Source organism: Mytilus edulis, chromosome 6 (assembly GCF_963676685.1).
Source record: "Mytilus edulis chromosome 6, xbMytEdul2.2, whole genome shotgun sequence".
NCBI classification, from domain to species: domain Eukaryota; kingdom Metazoa; phylum Mollusca; class Bivalvia; order Mytilida; family Mytilidae; genus Mytilus; species Mytilus edulis.
In genome coordinates, this window is record NC_092349.1 from 1,710,020 (window position 1) to 1,735,260 (window position 25,241).

At 32.0% G+C, this 25,241-nt stretch overlaps 1 protein-coding gene across 3 annotated transcripts in view; it reads right to left on the minus strand.

Annotated features, from left to right (window-relative positions):
* Positions 1–3,313: 3,313 nt before the first annotated feature.
* Positions 3,314–25,241, minus strand: part of LOC139526903 (kielin/chordin-like protein) — a 31,323-nt gene continuing 9,395 nt past the window's right edge. Inside the window, exons 7-21 of one of the 3 annotated variants that reach the window (XM_071322053.1) lie at positions 23,906–23,998; positions 22,957–22,977; positions 21,395–21,493; positions 20,180–20,212; positions 19,553–19,645; positions 16,976–16,993; positions 15,412–15,504; positions 13,929–14,021; positions 12,916–12,942; positions 12,142–12,240; positions 9,935–9,967; positions 8,841–8,939; positions 5,908–5,940; positions 5,094–5,176; positions 3,314–3,432 (exon numbers count right to left, since the gene is read on the minus strand). In XM_071322053.1, coding sequence (XP_071178154.1) covers positions 3,427–3,432; positions 5,094–5,176; positions 5,908–5,940; positions 8,841–8,939; positions 9,935–9,967; positions 12,142–12,240; positions 12,916–12,942; positions 13,929–14,021; positions 15,412–15,504; positions 16,976–16,993; positions 19,553–19,645; positions 20,180–20,212; positions 21,395–21,493; positions 22,957–22,977; positions 23,906–23,998 — 923 coding nt within the window. In that variant the 3' untranslated portion in view covers positions 3,314–3,426. The remainder of the gene's footprint in view (positions 3,433–5,093; positions 5,177–5,907; positions 5,941–8,840; positions 8,940–9,934; positions 9,968–12,141; positions 12,241–12,915; positions 12,943–13,928; positions 14,022–15,411; positions 15,505–16,975; positions 16,994–19,552; positions 19,646–20,179; positions 20,213–21,394; positions 21,494–22,956; positions 22,978–23,905; positions 23,999–25,241) is intronic. The other 2 variants (XM_071322054.1, XM_071322055.1) reach the window with 2 other exon arrangements.

Here is a 25,241-nt window from a genome sequence, read left to right on the forward strand (position 1 = left end):
AGAATGAAACATAATAATTTCAAAGCGTGCGAGATTCTTTTGCTGGATTAACCGTAATTCGAAACAGTCAATGCCTAAACTTGAAAAACCAATGACGTGTACATGATGTAGGATAAGAATCGAAACATTTGAACAGCTTAATAAATAAATTCAACTTTAAAATGAACAAAGGGACAAATATCAGGACGATCTGATATCGTTCTAGTCAGTATCGAAGTTCTGACTACATATCTGAAGACAGCGTTAAGGACTAATAATTTACTTAAAGCAATACCTAACTTGTTCAATGTAATACCATTGAAGTAACGTTTCGTCTAATTTCTTACCTGATATATATCTAATCGAGTCGTTCGACGGATAAGAAAATGTTTCGTTCTTTAATGATATCGAGTTGTTTGCTTCCTTCTCAAACATGTTAGATAATGTAGTGTTGTCTGTTACCTTTTATAAGTGTTAAAGATGTATATTTGTCTGTTTTCGTCTCAATTATGTTATAAAACGTATTTTTGTCTGTTTGATTCCCTAACATATTAAATGATGGCTAAGTACAGGTAGAAATTTCTCCATTTTTATATCTTTGTAAATATCCATGTATATTGTTGTCTTTAAGGTTGGTTCTGTGTCCTTCCTCGATCTCTCCGTTTTATAAGAGTCATATTTTCTTATTATCTATTTATGTTTTTAAAATATTCAGATTGATTAATCATATAACGGTTTTACCAATACAGTGTAACCTGCCTAATCCAACACCTTAGTTGTCCAACTTCCCGACTTCACTGACACATTGTCATGGTCCAAAAATATCCATATCCTTGCAGAGAAAACACCTTAGTATTCCGACACTCTACCTATTCTGACATTTTGTGCAGTTCCCCAAGTGTGTTGGATAACACAGGTTACACTGTAGTTGAAGGAGAAATTATTGACCTCTAGTTCAAACTATTACGTAGTATTTATGAAATGTTTTACCTAGGTTTTAAAATTTCCCTTGACACCCTTTATCTTTAAAAGATCGTTTAGAGTTTTTTCTCGATAAATTCAATTACAAGTATTTCATCACCGTTGAGAGAATCGATGTACAAGCAATCCTTGAAATGTAATTCACTAAACAGAAGTTAAAGTCCTCGTGAATTTAAACTCTTTTACTTTCAATGTCCTTTTTCTATCGCTTATAAGCATAAGGATTTTCGATAGGGACATTCATTGTGTGACTTTATCATTAGAGCGCCTGTTTTTTTTTCAAAAAGGAGGAAACTATTGGTATTGGTATATGCAAATTTTAGAATCCTTTTGCATGCAATAAAATAAGTTTAACAAATGAGGTATGATTGATGTTTGCTTTTCACCGCCTGAGCGCAAAACAAAACTATATCGCGGCGACGGTTAATTCCAATATTTTTACAATTTACAGTATAATTTTAGACTCAGAAGGTTCTTTTATTTATAATCAAAATTCTGTTCAAAGCAATTCACGAATGTATAAAGAACATTCAACACTAAGATAACGTAATAAAAATTAGATTCATTTTAAATTAATACAACATTTTTATATTTTATAATATATTCCAACTTCCCACAAGAAAATCTGAAACCTGGTAAGATTTTAGCTGTACAGACGTCGTTCTCGCTTACATGTTAAACTGGTATTATATTAAAATGAAGTATTTGGAAAGAGTAAATTAATAGTACTGATATACCAACCCACACAAGAACACAAAACAAAACCCCGAAATTTAAACAAATGAATACAGGTTACGTCATGAGTGACACGACTTATATATATCAAAGAAAAAAAGAAAAAAAAATGCAAGCAAAATAAATTGATAATGTATTAATCCACAACGTCGGTCAGCATGCCACTGCTGATGGACGTTTTGTCCCCGAGAGTATCACCAGTCCAGTAGTCAACACTTCGGTGTTGACATGAATATTATAAATTTCCTGTTTACAAAACATCACATTTTTCGAAAAACTAAGGATTTTCTTATCCCAGGCATAGCTAACCTTAGCCGTATTTAACAAACTTTTAGGAATTTTGGATCCTCAATTCTCTTCAACTTTGCACTTGTTTGGCTTTTTCATTATTTTGATATGAGCGTGATATTGTGATTATGCAAGTCTTTTTCCTTCTATCTATTTTTAAAGAAAAAAAATAAGAGACACACTTTGACACAATCTTGGTACATAAATGTTTAAAGGTATGCCCCGATGACGTTTTGAAAAGTATGATTTACAGCTGCCACATCTTGCTACCCTGTTAGTTAAGAAATGTATATTTGATACGTGGGTCTTGTTGGAATATTACTGTTCAAGGAGAATCAAGGAGTTCAAAATTTAAATCGTACAGCTTGTACTGGATGAATACTGTATTTATATTCTAAGAAGTATATGTTTGAGGTGAATGACGAATTTAACTGTTTAACCAAGTAAAACATTTGTATCTTTTAAGCATACTTTATTATATAATATATTTGATTTGTTTGTAGATATTTGTAAATGAACGGTATTACATATCAACGAAAATATATTTTTTCCTTAATCCAAGGAAATTGGTACCTACGAAATCGAAAGAAAGAGGGACGAAAGATACCAAAGGGACAGTCAAGCTCATGAATCTAAAACAAACTGACAACGCCATGGCTAAAAATAAAAACGACAAACAAACAGCACACATTACTCCATTAAATGTATTCAGATTTGTATATAGATCACGTTATTATTGTTAATAGAAGGAATATCATTTGATTACTTGAATGTAAAATTTAATTATCTTGTCTCTTTGGTTTTCATCCTTTTACATGTAGATGAACAAATTCTGACACATAATATTATCATATAACAAACGAAAAAAGGAGAGGCGTACAATTTTTTATACATCAGCATTGTTTGTAGTTTTCTTTTTTGCATTGTTTTACATTTGTCATTTCGGGGCCAACTATAGCATACTATGCGGTATGGGCTTTGTTCATTGTTGAAGGCCATACGGTGACCCATAATTGTTCATTTTTGTGTCATTTTTTTTGTTAGAGTTGTCTTATTGGCAATCATACCACATTTTTTTTGTATATGCCTTCAGACGGCTACGTTTATTCTTTTTTTTTATTACTACTAATGTGTTGTTGATGAAAAACTCCAACATACTGATCATGTTGGTATTATCTGGTGAACATGTATCATGGTGGATGTAAAAGAAGCATGTATTAAAATTAAAGAAAAATTACAAAGAAGATGTCAATCTGGTTATAGATGCAGTATATATAGGTTGAATATTTGTACATTTTAATTAAAGTCAAAGAAAAAATAATGACAAAAGTAACATGTCTAGATTTTATTTTGTATATTTGAAATGTTGGCTTCAAATGTTGTATTTCTTTTGTATGACATACTAGCAAGTCATCAATCAGGATCGTCTAATCAGTGCCACATCTATACCTGTCAAAGAACAAAAAGCTTTTAATTTATTTATAAATTTCAGACTCCTCTTGATCATTTCAAACTGTAGTGTCCAGATATCATCTTTCACAACGTTTATTTATGCATAACTTGTATCTTGTAACACATGTGGAGCAGAATCTGCTTACCCTTCCGGAGCACCTGAGATCACCCCTAGTTTTTGGTGGGGTTCGTGTTGTATATTATTTAGTTTTTTATGTTGTGTCATGTGTACTATTGTTAGTCTGTTTGTCTTTTCAATTTTTAGCCATGGCGTTGTCAGTTTGTTTTAGATTTATGAGTTTAACTGTCCTTTTGGTATCTTTCGTCCCTCTTTTGTAAAATTGCAACGGACCACTTACATAAATCTATTAGAGAATGGTCATGATGATAGAACCCACACATTTTTGATCATATTAGTCATTTTAAGATGGTACATAATACTACAGGGAGATAACTCTGTAAAATCAGCTGAACTTTTTAATTACATCGTGTTTAATGGACATATTAAGCTTCTCAATGATCAAAATAAGTGTTTTTCAAACTGCTATATACATTTTGTAACCAGTGTAATTTATCTAATTAAACGGTTGGTTCATTTTTTTTTTTTTGAATTTTTTATATTTTTGTCAAAAAGTCGCAGTAAATACTTTGTCAAAATGAATGAAATTAAACCAGCCAAATTATTGTTAGTGAACGTGTTGGATACCACCTTAAATATTGCCTGTGAATATAAAAAAGGTCAATAAAAAAAATTTTAAAAAGAGAATGCTTTAAGAAATATATAAAGGATTTTTATATTATTGAATATCAAATATCCGACGTATCAAATTATACTAACAGGTATGATGACATGCGGCATATATAGTGTTCTTTTAGACATGATCAACTATCGCATATCATAATAAATGTTTATTGTATGTGTAACCTTAATGAATCTGGATATATGGTTAACTTAATATTTCTTGTCGTAAGGAATATGATAATATGTGTTACAGCAACCGACTACCTGTTTTTGGCATGTTTCGTAAACGTGTTTTTTTATTAAATGTGTCCTGATATAAATTATAAAGGAGATACCGAAATTTATAAATGGTAAAGCGAAACAGTTTAAAAACAATGATTACCAAATACGCAAAACGCTTAAAACTGAGCAAAAACAAAAACCGACAACTGGGATACACTCCACATCTTCGAACCCTCTTTTGTATGGCCAGTTGTAATTCAGTTGAATAGGTCCAGGTACAATAGAGGTAAGATAAAGGACAGTAGCTACGACAAGTAGAAAATATACATGATCAGCGGTGACACTTATATCATATACGGCTCAAATCAATCATAATGTCCGTTAATCTTTCAAATGACTTATATAAATTTTACAATAACTAACTCTCAGATCATTAGGTTCTTTATCAGAAGTTATCAAAACCAAACAAAATCAGAATTAAGACCAAAAAAAAGCCGATACTGGTTAGCCGATATTCAAATATCGTAAGTTGATTGGAATAGACAAATCAAAATAAGAAACACGAACGGAGGGCTTTGGATGATCTCGAAAAAGAGCGAGTGCGTTTGCGTCAAAAGGATAAGAGTCTGCTATGAATGCATCACAGAAAATCAAGTTATGAAATTAAATTGGAAATAATAGGTTAAACACGTACAGGTACGCATACGCAGTCTGTTCGTGGACAATTGGGTAGCTTCTTCCCAGGTGGGCATCCTCTTCGGCATTGCTTACATGGTGCTGAAGAAATATTACAAGACTATTTAAAGTTTAAATATGGATTCATACCATTTAATTAAAGTTGTGTCTTCATGACTATCACCAAAGGGGATGAACGATTTTTAACAAATGTATTTATGATGTTACAATTTTGAAATTGAAAACATCACTTTAATTCTGATATTCGTTTGTAATATCGTTATGGTCTACCATGATTTGCCTATGCCTATATAAATTGCTAGCAAAACCTTCATGTTCATAATTATTCATATTTGTCGTTAAATGTAATCATTTTTTTTTGTATACATCGGTCGTTCCTTTCTTGCATTTATCGACTTGAGAGTTTCTTCTGTTGCATATAACACGAAGAGTGTTCCAAACATATTTTTTTGTTTCGTTGTTGTTACATGTACTTATTATTGAGTGTTGTAAACCTTTTTTCCGTAAAATGTCAATCAGTTTGCGGACGATATCGTTAACCGATTACAACACAAGGCAATTTAATACTGACCTTCAAAAGGTATATATTTGAAGCGAATTTGGGGAAAAGTGTCAACATTATTTAAAGCATTATTTTCCAGATTTAATTCCTTTACCCGCTTTCGCGAAATGCCTCGTTTATCAATTATTCTTTGAATATTCATCCCCTAACTTCGTAAACAAAATTGATTTGGTGAAATCTGTATTACACATGATTCTATTGTGAATGTGTTCAATTCAACAAAATATACAACAAAAATTCAAAATTTTACCTCGTTTAAACAAATTGTTTCTATTGCCTGCGACTGAAATAGAAAAGAAATTTTGAATGCGACTAAACAATCATTCCATCACATACTCAACAGATTAACAGAATCAAAATGTACCCTAATTGCGCCTATCTCACTCAAAATACGACAGCAATCTTTTAGGTTTTCCAAGGAATCAATTTTAGCATACCTCTGCCTGCACGTATTTCAACATAGCTTAATATATTATACAAAAAAAACACAATAGTGTCACATTATATATCAATAGAAGTATCCAGTGAAATCAATTAAACTTTCAAGAAACGTCGAATGCAACGTCTACACAAATTGACTTTTTACATTGAATAATTCATATATTTCATTGTCATTCATTTCTTATCATAAATGCATTTTTTAATCATGTCAAATTGTTCAAAAAATATGCAGATAATTCATTTGTTTAATTTTAAGGATGTATAGTTAATCCTTATTACGATTCAGAAATTTCTCAAACAGAATATTGGATCGTTTGTCTGGATTTTGTTGGAATCAAGATTGCACGCCATTTGACATAGAAACTCAACACAGATTTACGTCATATCGGAATATCATAAAAATACAAAGTTGAAAAGACAAATGTTCATTTGATATATTGTACTATGTAACCAAAAGAAATTAGCGGGAAAAAGATGCCAACTATTTTACAGAGACTATTTACATACATCAAAAGTTCAATAATGTTAAACAACAGGGTGAAAGAAGCATCAGTATAATATAATAAACTACAACGAATGCAAATATTTTCACCAAGTATGAGAGTTTTTGTCAAACATTTTTAAAGGAGTTGTGTTAAGGAGGGGGCATTATTACGCCTTTTAAGAAAAATTAACTAAAGAACTTTACATAAACAACCCAGGATGCAAACCGTAACATTGAGTGTTTAAGAAAGTTTTATGTAAAATAAGTGCAATGGAATAACGTTCACAAATGGTATGTCAAAAAACTAAAAAAAAACTAATAGTCAAAGCCCCATAACTCCTTTTAAATAAATGCAGAATCAAATTGACAAAACAATATGATCAACTTTCTGGCTCAGCAAATTATCCTTCAAAGCATGGGAACCTTCGATAAAAAAAGAATAAGAGAAAATTTGTTAATACGGTTGTAATATGAAAACAAAACATAATGTTAGATAGATATAGGAATATGTGGTGTGAGTGCCAATGAGACAACCCTCCATCCAAATAACTTGTCGTGATACTCCCGTATTATAGTCAACAAAAAATAGAAGGTTAAACATTGTTAAATGCATTATGACGACAATGATTCTTCTTAATATGGAAGGTTGATTTTAAACTGTCTCTGATAATGAAAGTGTTCGGCCGGAAGAACAGATGGAGACCACTATCAAAGACAAGGAATGGAAAATGTTCACGCTTTCTGGCTCCCTTAAATGAACATGATAGCCGTTTCTTGTACCCCCTTTTAAATTTCAAATGTGCAAAGAAGAGGGGATTACATTACTTGTTTAATTATTTCAATCCAGTGTCCGTGTTCTAGCTTAAGGATCTGATTGTGTGTAAATGAAATCCATAAATAAAAAGTAAAATCACAAAAATACTGAACTTAGAGGAAGATCAATTGGGAAAGTCCATAATCACATGGCAAAATCAAATAACAAAACGCATCAAAAACGAATGGACAAGAACTGTCATATTCCTGACTTGGTACAGGCATTTTCAAATGTAGAAAATGGTGGATTAAACCTGGTTCTATAGCGCTAACCCTCTCACTTTAATGACAGTCTCATCAATTTCCGATATTTTTACATTGATGCGTTAAATAAACAGACACAATAAATAAAATAGTCAAAATATGGGTACATCAGTCATCATCGTTTAACAATTTTAAAAGGAACAATTTAACAGAACACAAAAACATCTACTATCTACGATCACATTTATTGATTTGAGTGTCTGACGTCAGAAAATTTTATACGTCACATAAATTTGTCGTTCAATGTGCGTACAAACAATTTTAAAATTTCCATGGGAATGTTAGCATACAGAGTTAAAAAATCAAAAGTATGTAAGAATAAATTTAAGAAATAGACCGAGATTTAAACTAGTCAAAAAGTTATATATAGAATTTATAAGAATCCAAAAATAGTTAATTCCACTACGCGATTGAATGATTTTGACGTTTGTGGTTAAACGTATATTGTAATTCATAATAGAAATATATCATAATGACATATTATAGAACAATATCATATTGACGGGATCTTTTAAAGTACAGAGTCACGTTATAAGAACAAAAAAATACAAAGTCGCAAATACAAAACAAACCACAAAAAAATGAAAGCCAATACAAACACATTGACGAGATGTATAAGTACCGAACCACGTGAAACGGATATCGCATGAAACCATTCAACAGTAAAAGTAATAATAATAATAGAACAAAGACAAATGAAAGAACTATAAAACACGTTGTTAAGATGATAAACAACATCAGTACGTAGAATCTATACATCAAGACCATCGTGTATTATTTGAGAACTTGATACGGAATATTTATCAACAAGGTTTTGGTACCTTCCGATGAACTGTTTTAGAAAAAGAACGAGACGTTCTTTGACATACCCCTGTTTCATCAACTTTCTACTCAGACACTGATGACGTTTTACAAAGTCTGAGTAGGAGCTCTTGAATATCGAATAAGTTGGGAAATATATATCCCATATGCAGGTGAAGTTGGTATATTGCTACTAAGGTGGGGGAAATTTATAATTTCAAAATTAAAATCGTCTCGTTTGTCATAGATTTTGGTACTGAGATGACTGTGTAAGTCAAATTCGAGATATAAGTATAAAAATGAGGCGGAGGAAGCCGTGTCTGTTGTTTCTTTAATCTCTAGTTCTGGGGGATATATTAATTAATATATTAAACGCTCACCTGGTACGCAGTCACAAACCACATTTGAACCGTCTTCAGGTGTACAATCTCGGATTCGTTGACCAGGTGGGCATCCTTTTCTACATTTCCTACATGGTGCTAAAAATGAAGTTTGGTAAATATCATTGATTTATAAATGTTTATTTGCCTGTATTATAGAGGGAAAATGAGCTTTATATTTCAAAATGATTGTCACTATTAACATAACTTAACTCTATGGTTAAATAGTTTTTAATCACATTACCAAATATTTGTTTTTCACACTTAACTCATAATGTTTAGATATGATTGATACTTTTTTTTTAAACAGCTTTTTTTGTACATTGTTGGCAACCATGCATTGTTTTGTTATTCTTCTTAATGTTTTAAGATTTGACAGACTAAAACAGAAATAGATAACATATATTCAAAGTTTGCTCGTATTTAAACTATAAGCTCCGTCGTCTTGTATTCACTTCGGACATTTCATGTTGCAACTTATCAGTGGAGAATACCCTTCACTAACCCATGTTCATCGGACATTTTTGTCGCGATTTGTGTTTTGGATTTTTTAGGACTGCTGCCGGATCGTTATTTGCATAATATATGAATAAAGTAAAACCACAAAAATACTGAACTCCGAGGAAAATTCAATCGGAAAGTCCCTAATCACATGGAAAAATCAAATGACAAAACACATCAAAAACGAATGGACAACAACTGTCATATTCCTGACTTGGTATAGGCATTTTCAAATGTAAAAAAGAGTGGATTGAAACTGGTTTTACAGCGCTTAACCTCTCACTTGCATGACAGTCGTGTCAAATTTAATAATATTGATAATTATGCGTGAACAAAACAAACAGACACGATCGGTAAAATTGTCACAAATCCGGATAAAAAGTCAAATTCAGTAGGTCACATTCGTGAAAAGGGAACGGGATAGTGGAATTATAGTTTGAAGAACTAAAATACCTTCTCGCTTCCGTTCGGACATTTTCCTTTCAATATAGGTCTCTCTCACCATTTACAAAAAAATGGTACAAACTATCTGCATGGAAGAATAATCTAGTATGAATGAACTTAATTTGAAATCATCTGATTCTGAACCTTACCTCGTTCAACCAAGTTGTTTCTTTTTCCTTCAACTGAATAGAAAATGAATTTAAAAAATATGAATATTGAATAAAAACATTTTGTCAAATATTCCTAAATGTTTAGAAGAAAATTCAAATATTCGATAAAACAGACGTGTAGTTAAGTGTGTGTGCAATTCGTGTATTCATCGATCGGTTGGCAGTCGGTTCAAAATCCTTTGTCTGTGTTTCAGTATTGATTCAAAATCAAGATAGTGAAACTATGTAATATACAAAGACACATCTACAGAAAATATGCTGAATTAAAGCTTGTGCTTGTTTTTGAAATAACTATGGTGAAAAACTGTTAGAAAATGTGCAATTTGGAGGCGGTATATTCTGGCCCACTACCATGATTGCAAACAAGCAAGTTTTCTGAGAGGACTTGTGTTTACTAGGTGACACCAGTACAATTCCTAATTAAAACAAAAGTCCTTCGAGTCTCGTCAAAAAAGGTCATATCATCACATGATAGCAAAACGTAATATAGAATATACAGGAAGACGAGAACGTGTTTGTGTACAGTCACAAAAAAAGAATTTTTAAACAAGTGGTTGTTTATATAATCCTTCCGCAAATGGTCAAGGTCACAGAACTCTCGCACCAATGTCGATTAAAAATAGTGGTATTTTATATAAAACAAACACTTATATAAATATAAGCATCAAGTATTCAAGAAGAGTTTATGTAAAACTATAGCAGATGAGATATGTTAACAATAATTTCTGATGCCAAACGGTGACTTGAAAATAAAAACATGGTCACTACTGGTCTTCTTCCGATCGAAGTGTGTCGTCCGTTCGGCTGTGCGAGATGAAATAAAAACGAAGCCATGTCTGGTCAGAATGTTGACTTTAAATCCGATGACTTTTGTTGAGACATTGTCACGCTCTCTGCATGTTGAGAACCATTGCAACAACTCATTGAAAGGTCTTTATGTGGCCTGTTGCAAGGTTTAATGTCTCTCCTTGTCCAATATACCCAAATATTGTCGCGGCAGTCGACATTTTCTAGACCTCAAATCAAGTTGTCTTCTAATATCGGACCTAATTATCGTATTTGTTGTTCGTTTGTTCTCGTTCGGAATATCCCACGGGGTGTCAAGCAATCAACAATCATCAGTCAATTAAATGTTATTTTCAGATATTTAAGGTCCTATCAACCAAAAAGGCAACTTTACTGCATGCGTGTTTTTGGTAAAATAGTTAAAGAGGAATTTCTTATATAAAATGTCAAATTCAATAATAGAACAAAATGGTAAGAAAGAGTTATATTACTTCCGATTTTTCTCTCTCGAATAAAACGGACGATTAGGACGTTTAAGACAATATGAATACTATTAGTTACATAGTGTGCTAGTGACCTAATACGGTATATATGGGGTCAGTAAATTCCATATGGGGTGAGAGCGAAGCTCGAATCCCCATATGGAATTTACTGACCCCATATATACCGTATTACGTCACTAGCACACTATGTAACGAATTTATCTTACCGACTATCTTAACGTGTGAAATTAAGACTAGTGATTCTCAAAAGTCTTCAATACTGTTAGCACTAAGAAAATACTTCCATTGATCCTACAAAAACAGATGCTAACAATAACGACTTGTAAGGTTTAAATGTGTTTTATGAATTTATTTCAATCTTAATCATCAATTTCTTCGTCTGTTGGAACTTTTTAGATTTTTTCTCAGTACCGTTCTGATTTTTATAAAGGGACATAACACCATTACTAACCGTGTATAAAATAAGCCCCTCCCCCTTCTTACCTAATAAGGAATAAAAAGGGACGTAACTCCACTACTAACCGTGTATGAGATAAGCCCCGCCTCCCTACTAACCTAATATCAAATATACACGGTTTGCACGCGGACGCTTTTAACCAATCATATTCCTGGAAATGTATAGGAGGTAAGATAAATATATTTCTTCTATAAGTGAACGACTGTTTCTGCGAATTGATATGTTTCGGTCGGATTGAAGAATTAAGATCATTATCATTGACAATAAATGGAACCCTTGTGCGCCTGCTGACATCCCTGGATATGGTAGCCGTGTTCGTGCTCATTTTTCAGATTTGAATTTTTGGGGGATACATTACATCACATGTTTTCATTTGAAAGTCCATAGTCTGGTTGAGAAATCGTATGCCCTATGAATGAACCCCATGAATCTGCACTTACTTGGTACGCAGTCACAAACCACATTTGAACCGTCTTCAGGTGTACAATCACGGATTCTCTGGCCAGCTGGGCATGCCCTTCTGCATTTTTTACATGGTGCTAAAAATCAAATTTGTTAAATGTTATTGATATGCAAATCTAAATGAGACTTTAGTTGAGACGAGAAATATGAGGAAACTTATTTTGTACATTTTGGTAGCAATGATGCATGAGTATGTGATACCTATAAGCGATATAACACTTGACAAATTAATAGATAATTGGATTCAAAATATTCTCTCGTCTTTTCTTCACTTCAGACATTTCGGAATGCAACTTATCCCCGGGGAATACGCTTCCACACGCTTCCATATATCTATAATCACCATTATGTTTGGAAGTTCATGTTATTTTGTCTTTTGAAGACTGCTGTTTTGTTTCTATTATTGCGTGTTATTTTTTAGTTTAGGCGTATAATTGTTAAAGATTGCATTCTTACTTTATTTTTTTTATCAGGTAGGAATCTATAATGCTAATTGAGGGTTATATTTAACATTCAGGATCGTCTACTATAACTTAGATACGGATGTGCTTTAGCAAACTATACGACTTATATTTCGGTTTGGGCTATCTCCGATATTGTTTGTTTTGCGTTTGTTGATCTCATTACATGTACGCCATTTTTCCTTGCGAGGTTGTGCTGCTACTCCCTTCTTTTAATGACATTGAGTCGGTACCGTTGAATTTGAAATTAACATGAATTTGTGAAACCCACTACCATGACTTCATACCTACCTCGTTCAAAGAGACCGTCTCTTTTACCTGCAAAAAGAAACAAAACCATCTATATTTTTAAAAAAAATATCGATTCTATACATTGTAATTAAATATGGTGACATATCATAGTTTTGTGAACAGACATTAACATTCCTATGCATTTGAAAGAAGATAGGATATGTGAATACATAAATAAGTGTCTCATTAAGTTAATTAATTTACTCATTAACTAAACATATTTCACTGCATACATTGACAATTCAGATATTCTGGAGAACACAATTGCAAACATATCAATTAAAACAGAGTGTTTTCACAGAAACGTATGTCATATTTCTGCCCTGTTCTACTATAAGGCTTGGCGTCAGTCGCTACCCTGATGTACCCTGTCTTTTGTGTTTGTCCTCCTGTGGTTTTATAGATAACGTAATGTGTGGAGTTCTTGATGACATATAGCGTTTGACGTGTTTTGTCTTTTTTACTTTGTTCAATTCCTGTATACTGATTCATATCCTTAACGCCAGTTCTTGTTCCTTTCAAATGGAACTACGGAAAACCAAAAGTCTCATTGGTGGCCTACGGCTGTTTTTGCTCTTTGTTCGGATTGCTTCTTTATACATATTCCTCATTTCCATTCTCTATTTTATCGGATATATGATTGTACTAACAATATATACTTGCAATTATTGCCATACAAACAGAATACTAGAAAACAGATATTTAAATTTGTAATATTTTCACGAAGTACCAAATATTTACGCATGTCCATAATAAAATAGTATCCAGCAGTGTGTTAATTATGTTATTTAAAAAGACAAAACCCGACTCATGGAACTGTAGAGTTTTTGAAATCAAGAAGGAAATATGTATTAGCATCTGACATAAATAATCTTCTAAAAATGAAGTTGTAGGCCATCTTTTGACTTTCAATACCTTTCAGAAAAACGCTATAATGTTGAAACTTATTAGTCCGAAACGCTTTATATTTTGAATATGTGCCTCAGTTTATAAAAATAGTTCTACAAATTTACCATCTTTTACGCATTCTGTGCAGCTAGGGCATCCACCTTCCATTTTTGGTGAAGATCCTGCTCCACATTCCAGAAAACAAGCAACACATCCTACTAAAATTACAAGATACAAAATGAATACTTCAGTCATCAGTCTGATGACTATGGTAAGAATGTACATACTGTATTCATAGTCGGAATCATTATATAAATGTAAAATATCAAAACAGTGTTTAACTACCTACATAAATTATTAATGATAGAATCTGAACATGCTGAACTAGATGTAGTTTATGAGTTAAAATATACATAAATAAATATGTCCTATGTTCTCATATTTAAGGAATCCATGATATATTTTGATACGAAAATCCCGGTTCCAAGTCAGGAATAAGACAGTTGTTATCCTTTTGTTTGATGTGTTTGAGCTTTTGATTTTGCCATTTGATTAGGATCTTTCCGTTTAGAATTTTCCGCGGAGTTCAGTATTTTTGTGATTTCACTGTTTACCACCTGGTCGCTTCAAAGACCAATACGTCAGTACAAAATCTATGGTTTTCTTCGACAAACTTAGTGAAACGAACAGTGTCATTACGTTTTGTGCTATTTTTTTAGATACATAAATGATATATTTATGCTTACCATCTCTTTTAACTGCAAACATGAAAATATACATCATAACAGATTATAACCATGAAATCATGTCCAAACACATCGTACCCTTCTCTATTGTTGACAAATTTTTAAATCAAGCATTTTAACAAGTATCTACCTGGTATCTTTCCAGTCAGACCCGCATATGTATATACATGTAAAACAAATATAATGGTATATTTTACAAAAAATATAACATTTGCTTGGCTTACTGATTCATTATATACACAAGAAAATACATATGTTTACGAGGAGAAGTTCTTTTCGTTGCAATAAATTATAAAAATGCATTAACCTGTTCCCAAAACAAATTGTGTATAGACAAGTCAATTTCTACTTTTCCGTACCGTTAAACAAATTCAGATACCAGACACTATTTGCGAATTTATAGAATAAGATAATAAATCAAATTTCTAGAAAAATTTGTTTCGGGCCATATCACAAGCTATATATAGGAGTTTTACATTGTTGTAGAATATTAATACATATTATCGTTAATAGTCTTTGCATACGAAGCTGGCATATACTGTTAACAAAGAAAAAGAACTGACAAACTTTAAAAAAAAATCAAGTTTGGTGAAATGCCATAGGAGAATGGTTCTTGTGTGAAATGAATGCCTTTATCCTTTTGTACTATGCAACTTTCATTACGTAATACGTGAAATAGCTAAGTTAACCTAAATTTTGAAATCAGAAAAACTCGACAATAAAAATCACAACCATCCGTGCATTACAAGTATGCGACTTCAATAACCAACTACATTGTATTATTGTGTTTCATAATATCTGTATCTCACTTCTTTCGGAAAATATGTGTTACAGTTTATAATCATGTATCACAAATACTAACCATCTGGCACGCATACTGAGCAGCTTGGACATCCATTTACTATTTGTGGAGACGATCCCACTTCACATTCCAGATGGCACAGAAGACATGGTACTACAATAATAAAATACAAAGTGGATACTACTCATCTCCGTGATAACTGTTACAACATTGTGCATATTGTATTCTATATAAAATAATTTGTGTATACTTCATATTAAAGCATATCTACAAGTTTACAAGATTGCAGATAAAGAAAATAAATAAGTTTGCACCTTTTTGTAATTGCGGAATCTATATTACAGTTTATCAACTGATCTTTTAAAAAAACAACTTGAAGATTTTCGTTAAGATCTATATTTGTGTTAACCTCAGAAAACTTCTGATTAAGAACATAGTTATCACATCTAGTTATTGATCGAAATTGATATCCTTACATGTAGCTCGATATAAGCATGATTCAAAACGTTTATTAATTGAAAGGTAAGTTATGGTGTAAAACCGACATTGTTTTCCCCCAATTTTGTTTTCTTAATTTAGTACTTTTCAAAAAAATTTGCAATTAAAGAAATACTTGATAGGAGTAAAGTTTTATCCTGTCCTATACTACAGACAAAATTTCACATAACATTTCATTGCATATAAGATAATAACCATCACTGGAAGTTAACCAATCAAATTTTCATCCCTTTTTTTCCTGTGTACAAGCTTTAGTATTCATGTAACCTCAAGTTCACAAAAATATTCCTTAGAAACACCAAATAAAAAAAGAATGGTGCTTTGAATCACCCAAGATATAGTTTTATGAATCAGACATTTTTTACTGCAATGAAATGTAGGATTAATTTCCTACAGCTATCAAATTTAGGGGGATATTTTTTGTCGACCCTTTTCGTATGCAGCCGGATGTGGCGTACTATGATTTGATTGCATTACACCTTATAAAAAATGAACTTAACTATTAAACTTTTTATGATATCAAATAAACAGATACGGAATAAGTACATTCCAGACTATCTGGCTCATACTGAACATATTAACCATATATGAATATTCCTGGCGATCAAGAACTAAAGGGCAGATAACGCACGTCTCGGTTCAATACTACTAAAAAGTTAAATCACAAAAATACTGAACTTAGAGGAAAATCAATTCGGAAAGTCCATAATCACATGGCAAAATCAAATAACAAAACGCATCAAAAACGAATGGACAAGAACTGTCATATTCCTGACTTGGTACAGGCATTTTCAAATGTAGAAAATGGTGGATTAAACCTGGTTTTATAGCGCTAACCCTATCACTCTGATGACAGTCTCATCAATTTCCGTTATATTTACATTGATGCGTTAACTAAACAGACACAATAAAATTTAAGTATAAGTATAGTCGCAATCAATATGTGCGAGACTACATAATAGATGTACATGTACGTATAACAATATAACAATATATCAGCCTCCCAATCCAGATCCCCATGATATCTATAAACAAATAACAAAAAAAATTATATATTTTACAAGATAGGAAGGATTTTCTTTGCTTACTAATTCATTAAATACAAAAAGAAAATACTTATGCTTACCAGGAGAATTTCTTTTCGCTGCAAAAATAAAAATTGTAACTGCATCAACATATTCCAACCTTTAAATTGTGTCAGGTACGTCAATTTCTAATTTTCCCTACCGTTTAGGAAGTATCTGTTATCAGGGACTACGTGTAATAAATATATAACATATGTTTCCCTTGATTTACTGTCACTTGGTTGTGGTCTTAAAACAGTTGAACAATATACTGAAACTTAAATATCAAATTCCAAAACAATTTACTTTTCCTGAGGAACAATCTCCAATTCGTTCTTAGTATATACTGAAATTTTCTCTAAACCTACTATTACTTGAAGTCATATAAAATTCCAAATATAAAATAAAAGATTAATAGGATTTATATACTTGAATGGCTAAGTTGTACTCATTCAGAAGTGTTAAAAAGAAAATTCTTTACATTATCAAAATCTTCATTAATGTACCGATATGGAATTATTCACTTCCCAGACACAAATTCTCCGATATTTTTTGGTATGCAGGGACCTTAATTACGAGACCTCTCGTTATAATTTCGGACACCTCTTAGTGCAAGTGCGAAGGGAAAACTGTGATTTAAGAATGTAAGCAATCGTGCTCTTGAAGGTAAATAGTGAAAATAGATTCTTAAAGAACAATTTCAATACAACAAATCATTTAACAACTGTTATGGAAAAGCATATTTTACAATTGAAACGCATGAAAAATATTACAACAAATGTCAACGCTCTTTCAATTCTTTTATCTGTCACGTTTTCTACGTGCTCTGTTTTTGTTGTTTATCAATGTAACGATCCGGTAAACTTTTACAACAAACTCGAAAGTTAATAAGCTTGCAATTAACAACCAATGAATGAAATAGCATGTGTTGATTATACTTTATAGATGTTTGATAAATATAAAAAGTTAAGTATATATGCATGCATTGATTCAATAATTTCGATAACATTAAAATTTCCACGCGTTTTATATGACTTTTAGTTTGAGCCATCACCAGCTACTTGTAAAAATATTAATAAAAAGGAAATTATAAATATAAAACTGGCATATGCTGTCTAAATCCAAGACTGACCAAATTTTCAAAAATGCCTTTTTTGTGGAATGACAATAATTAACAATACATTACAATACGTAGGTCCTTTAATAAAGACCGTTCGACTTCAAAGTCGGTTAAATGTATATTATCACTGGAAAATGAGGGTTTAAACGATAGACAGTCTGCGTTGCAAAAGGCCGCCTAATGACCATCCACATAGGTGTTACAAGGGTTTCTCTATTTTATAGAGCGTTACACTCTCTTTCTACCACATGTACCAGGAAAAAGGGATTTAACGTTCCCATTCTGGCCGAACACGGCTGTGAACTTTTTCAACCCGCACAGCCGAACGAACGCCCCACTTTTGTCGGTAGGAAGAAGACCTACAGTGACCATAATTCTATCCCCGAGTCACCCTTTGACTACCATAATTAAATATATTATATATATCTCAAAAAAAAAGTAACAATCAACAGTTAAACTTATAAGCTTTATCACACGCTGGCAGCAATCAAAGTAAAAATCAGAATTTGTAAAGAATGTTTTGCAGCGTATTGTACATTACTATACGTAAATTAAAACCAGAATGCTAGGCGTTTATATTTATAAATAACATTTGTGCTTAAAAAACGCACAGATATATATTGTTTTTCAAGATATACCAAATGTTCTTTACTTGTAAACTTTTTTTAAAACATAAATAAAATATGCTCTTTTTGCTGCAAAAATAAATCATTTTAACATTAACATACTTTTATGCTGGTCTCTGAATTATAGACAAGTCACTCTTCATTTTTTTTTTAGATTTAACAAATTCTTATATCATGTGCGAAAAAGGAATTTAAAAGAGACTGAACTCCGTTGTAAATTGATAAAGGGGAAGTCTATGAAAACCTGCAAAATCAAACGCCATCAATGAACAGAACAAGCGATAAACAACTGCCATATTCCTGTTCGAATGCATAGTATAAATTTCCTGTGAACTTCGGTTACTAGAACATGTAGAAAACAATCCAACAGTTTAAAAAAAACAAATTCTTTTTTACTATCAATAACTCAAACGCCTATCCAAAATAGAATCAAACAGTATAAGCTATACATAGTCGTTGCAAACAGTTCTAATCAATATTGCATGTTGAATTGATTTGAGGGTCAAAAGTTTGAAATTAACATGTTGAACATATTGAAGGAAATCTTTTTTTCTATAACACAGTATACAGTATCATTGAGCATTTCGTCAATCAATATTCACTTTTCCATGTTTTCATCAAGTATAATTCGTTCTTGGAAAATATCAAAAAATTCAAAGCCAAATTTTACAATAAATGTAGGAATAGTATTTCTTTTGGTAAATGTCTAAAAACATAATCAATACGCTTTAATATTTTGAAAAGCTCAAACAAAGTCCATGCAACTGTAATATGCAGTTATTTCAGAAAATTCTGACAATTATGTTTTTCTTGTGTGTAAAGACCTGAAAAATTTACCTTAGTGTAAAGTTGGGTTGGAACTATTTTTATTATTATATTTCACAAAGACTTACCATTTTTGACGCATTCTGTACAACTTGGACATCCATTTACTATTTTTGGTGAGGATCCTTCCCCACAATCCAGATGGCAATTAGCACATACATCTACAAACATACAACACAAAATGTATACTTCAGTCATCTTCATAATGACTACTGGAATATTCTTTGTGGGGGTCGTGTTTTTTGTTTTGTGCTTAATTATTAAAACCATAATTTGAAAGACTAAGTTTCCTTCTCGCCTTCTTTCGGATATTGTCCTCTAATATAAATCCCTGTCTACGTTGACAAAAAGGGGCCTCGGTGGCCAAGTTATCTAAGTAGTTCTACTACTGTAATCACAAGCCAGCAGTCAACACTGAGGTTGTGGGTTCGAACTCCGACCGTGTGTGTGCACTCGACTCCACTCTTAATTGACTATGATTGTTAGTTTTCCTATTGAAGGTCGGCGGTTTTATCTGTACACTCTGGCTCTCTGCACCCATAACAACTGGCGGTCATGATGGCCCAAAAGAGGCGTATAAACACCAACATTCAATCTAACAATCAATCTGTTGACAAACAAGTTATACGTTGATATGTGCAGGATACACAAAACTAGTGTGAATCAAAACATATAACCTAGTTTCTGAACCTTACCTCGTTCAACCAAGTTGTTTCTTTTGCCTTCATCTGAAAAAGATAAGAATTTAAAAAATCTGAATATTGAAAACAACTTTTGTCAAATATTAAAAAATATGTGTTGAAACAAATTCAATCATTCGATAAAAAGGGTGTGTAATTAAGCGTGTGGTCAATTCCTGTACTCCTTGACCACAGTGTCCTGTCGGCTGGCAGTCAATTAGAACTCTTCTGTTTTAGTTATAACTTCAAATCAAGTTTGTGAAACTATTTAGCAAATAATTGAACATTTAACAATATAAACCCAGAATAAAAGCTTGTTTCTGAAATACACGATGATTACCAACTGTCCGAATAAGTTTATTCAAATGTTTTCAGAATAGTTGTGTTTACAGGGTGACATTGGTACACAACTCACTAAAACAAAGCCTCTTCACTCGCTTAAAAAAAGTTAGATCAACGCATAGGTATAATATGGTCAACAAAACATAATTGCAAATTATACTATATAAAAAACATGAGCAACATATTTTTTGTTATACAGTCTCATAAAGGAGTTGCTTTCACAAGGGTTTGTTGTTATAATACTCCCGCAAATGGGAAAAGTTATATAACTCCCGTAAAATTGTCGAAAAAAAAGTGGTACTGTATTAAAACAACACACGATAGTTAACATAAACATCACGTATTCAAAAAAGCTTTTTGTAAAATTATCGCAAATATTATTGTCACAATACTCAAAAAGACATTAAATGTCCCTATATACAATTTAATCAACTACCCCAAAAAAAACGAATAATCCTTTAAGTGAGTTTTTGGTAAAGTTGATAAAGATGAATTTCTTTCATTAGGTGTCATTTTATAACAAAATAAAATGTTTTAAATTATAATGCTATTGTTTAAATGTCGAATGAAATGGACGATACAGAACGGTAAAGAGAATATAACAACAACTGATCCTTCTAAGTATGAAAGATTTATATCCAACTGTTTCTGAAATTTTATATCTTTAGAACGGATGGACAGATAAATACAATGGCCATAGACGAGGCGTGGGTCATTTCGCGCCATCTGCCTTCCTTAAATGTGGTAGTCATGTTTGTGCTCATTGTTACAAATTCGAATTTGGGGGGACAAACATTGCATTACTTGTATGTTAATTTCTGTACTAAATTACTATTCTAGTTAATAAATCTGACTGCATGTGAATAAACCCCATGAATGTACGCTTACCTGGTACGCAATCACACACCACATTTGAACCGTCTGCAGGTGTACAATCCCGGATTCTCTGTCCAGCTGGACATCCTTTTCTGCATTTTCTACATGGTGCTAGAAGTAAGTGTGGTACAAATATTGATATTTAAATGTATATGAGTCCTTATTATTACAAGAAATAATCTGGTTTCAATCCCTTTCTTTATTTTGTGCATATTAGTGCTAATTATAAAGTATGGTAAAATTATTTATAAATGAAAGGATATGAGCCTCAATTATATGAAGACATAAAATGTGCTTTATTTCTCAAATTGATCGGCACTTACGTACATCCTATAAGGGTCATTATAAGTATCGAATGCTTCTTTTTAATCAATTCATTTGGGTAATAAACTCAGCATAGGTACCAGGAATGAATATTGTATATACGCCAGACGCGCGTTTCGTCTACAAAGGACTCATCAGTGACGCTCGAACCCAAAAAATGTTGAAAAGGCAAAATAAAGTACGATGAAGAAGAGCATTAAGGACCAACATTCCTAAATGTTTTGCCAAATACAGCTAAGGTAATATATGCCAGAGGTAGAAAAGCCTTAGTTTTTCAAAAATTCTAAATTTTGTAAACAGTTAATTTATAAATATAACCATATCAATGATAATTCATGTCAGCACAAAAAATGATGACTACAAGGCTGGTGATACCCTCGGGGAAATAAATCTCCACCAAGTGTAAAAGCATTGACCGAAGTACATTTTGATTAAAGCGCGGCAGTGCTTCATTTTAAAAATGTGCTCACGGTCAACGCGTTTACAACGCTAAGAAATAACCGAAAGAAGCATTCAATACTTATACTTACACTTTTCGCTATTATCATGAAAAATTGATTACTGGCAAGGTTTTTTTATTATTATTTTTTCTGTGCACTTTATTCTGGAAATGTGTGTCATCATGACAGTTATAATTCATTCTGTTCGAAATCAATGTTAATTTTAGAATGATGCGAGATTGCTGTTAACCAATCAAAATTACGTATTATGATGAAACATACATCTAATGTAATGATTTACCACTAATGCAAAAGTATTCATAGTTTGGGTTACTAACATTGCTAAACAGCTTATTACATTTATTCGTTGCTTACACCCGATTCTATATAAACACGATAAAGGTTTTAACTTTTAAAAAGTAGTGTTCATCAATTATTTCCTTGGTGTAATACAAGCATACATCAAATTGGTAATATTTGAAAGGTGTGTATGTGTAGTTCTATGACAAAATGGATACATAACTTTGGAGTATTTCAAAAAATAGAATATTGTAGTGGTCCAGAGCTGGAGGCAGTTGACGCACGTCCTCGTTTGGTACTAAAAAGTTTGTGTTTTTTGTAGTCGCAACCATGTATGCGACAACAAGAGATATATGTACATATAACAGCCTCCCAATCTTGACCCTCATAATATGTATACATGTACATGTATAATAAATTTAATCATGATGGTATATTTTCAAAAGCTGAATTTGGTATTCTTAGTAAGTTCCTGTATACATATATATATGAATAGTTAGTAAAGCTTACCAGGTGGTGAGGTTCTTTTTGCTGCAAAATAAAAATTAAACCACATTAATTTGGCATATTCTAAAGTTAAAATTATGTACACCCCGCTGAATTCCTACCTTTTCCGTCCGTTTAAGAATTCTGATATCATGGACGGTGTGCAAACATATAAAAAGCATTCCAAACAAATTTCGTATATTCTAAAAATGGTTTACCAGTATTTTGGAATTTAAATACATCGAAGTATAAAAGAAATACATTATTCAATTCAACATTATTATTCCAATGTCGATAAAATACAAATTGGTTGGCTCTATCAATGACAATTACAATATCTTAAATTGTATATATGTTGGTAAAATTTTGGTTTAAATGATATGTGTATCTTCCCGAAATACAATACTTAATTTATTATTCTACTTTATCAAAAACTATCTTGACCAAAAACTTTAACCTGAAATTTGCACTATCATTTTCTATGTTTAGTGAACCGTAAAATTTGGGTCAAAACTCTAATTTGGCATTTAAATTAGAAAGATTATATCATAGGGCACATGTATACTAAATGTCAAGTTGATTTTACTACAACTTCATCAAAAACTACCTTGACCAAAAACTTTTACCTGAAGCGGGACAGACGGACGGACAAACGAACAGACAGACGGACAGACGGACGGACGAACGGACGCACAGACCAGAAAACATAATGCCCCTCTACTATCGTAGGTGGGGCATAAAAAAACGTACATTTCATGTGTAGTTAAATTAAACTTTTTACAAAAACTACCAAAATTTGAGTTGTCAATTTTGCAAATATCGTAATATGAAAATGACGAATGTCATATGCTGTTAATTTGACTAACATTAAATACCTTTTTAAAATTCCCTTATCTGAATAAACAGGAAAAGATAAACCCGGTGAAAATGCTTGTAATCATCCTATTTATAATTATACCTCGCAATGACTTACCATCTTTGACGCATTCTGTACAACTTGGACATCCATTTACCATTTTTGGTGATGATCCCTCCCCACAATCCAGATAGCACATAGCACATGCAACTAAAACATAAATTACACAGTGGATACTGCATTTTTCACTTTCTGAATACTGAATACTTTACATGAAACATACTGTGTTTTGCATGAAACAAATTGCTCATCGAATAAGAAAAAGGTTTCCCGCAAGTTGTCCTACTAGATTAAGAGTTAACTTATAAAGCAAATACATATGTCCGCAATTCTAAAATTAAAGTATTCCATATAATTTACAAAACAATCGCTTAAAAGATCAAGAGGTTTGTACACAATCTATAACTAAACGATGTTTTTATTTGCAAACTTAATATAACGAAAATAAAAAAAACAACGAGTTCGTAAAATGATTTCTCATGCATTTTAATGTTTAATCTGAATACTGTCCTACTTTAATAACATTTCCTGATATAACCAATACCTTACAAACTTTCATAAATTCTCTCGGAATCTGGAATTATCCATATTCTTTAAAATTGTAGTTTAATTGACCATTTTAACCAATTATAAGTGTTTTGAAGATGAAACACGGGTCTAATTTTAAAACAAATAATTTAGGTATCTTTAATTAGGTAATCTTTTTCCAGATTGATTGATTTTTTGCTGCTAAACGTTCAGTTTACAATACGTAGGTCCTGTAATGAAGACCGTCCGACTTCAAGGTCGGTGAAATGCATACTATCACTGGAAAATGAGGATTTAAATTATAGACAGTCTGCGTTTCAAAAGACCACATAATGACCACTCAAATAGTTGTTACAAAGGTTTCTGTATTTTAGATAGCGTTACACTTTCTCTCTACCGCATGTACCAGGAAAAAGGGATTAAACGTCCCCATTTATTTAATTATTTACCACTAATGTAAAAGTATTCATAGTTTGGGTTACTAACATTATTTAACAGCTTATTAAATTTATTCGTTGCTTACACCCGATTCTATATAAAAACGATAAAGGTTTTAACTTTTAAAAAGTAGTGTTCATCAATTGTTTCCTTGGTGTAATACAAGCATACATCAAATTGGTAATATTTGAAAGTTGTGTATGTGTAGTTCTATGACAAAAAGGATACATAACTTTGGAGTATTTCAAAAAATAGAATATTGCAGTGGTCCAGTGCTGGAGGCAGTCGACGCACGTCCTCGTTTGGTATTAAATAGTTTGTGTTTTTGTAGTCTCAATCATGTATGCGACAACAAGAGATATATGTACATATAACAGCCTCCCAATCTTAACCCTCATAATATGTATACATGTACATGTATAATAAA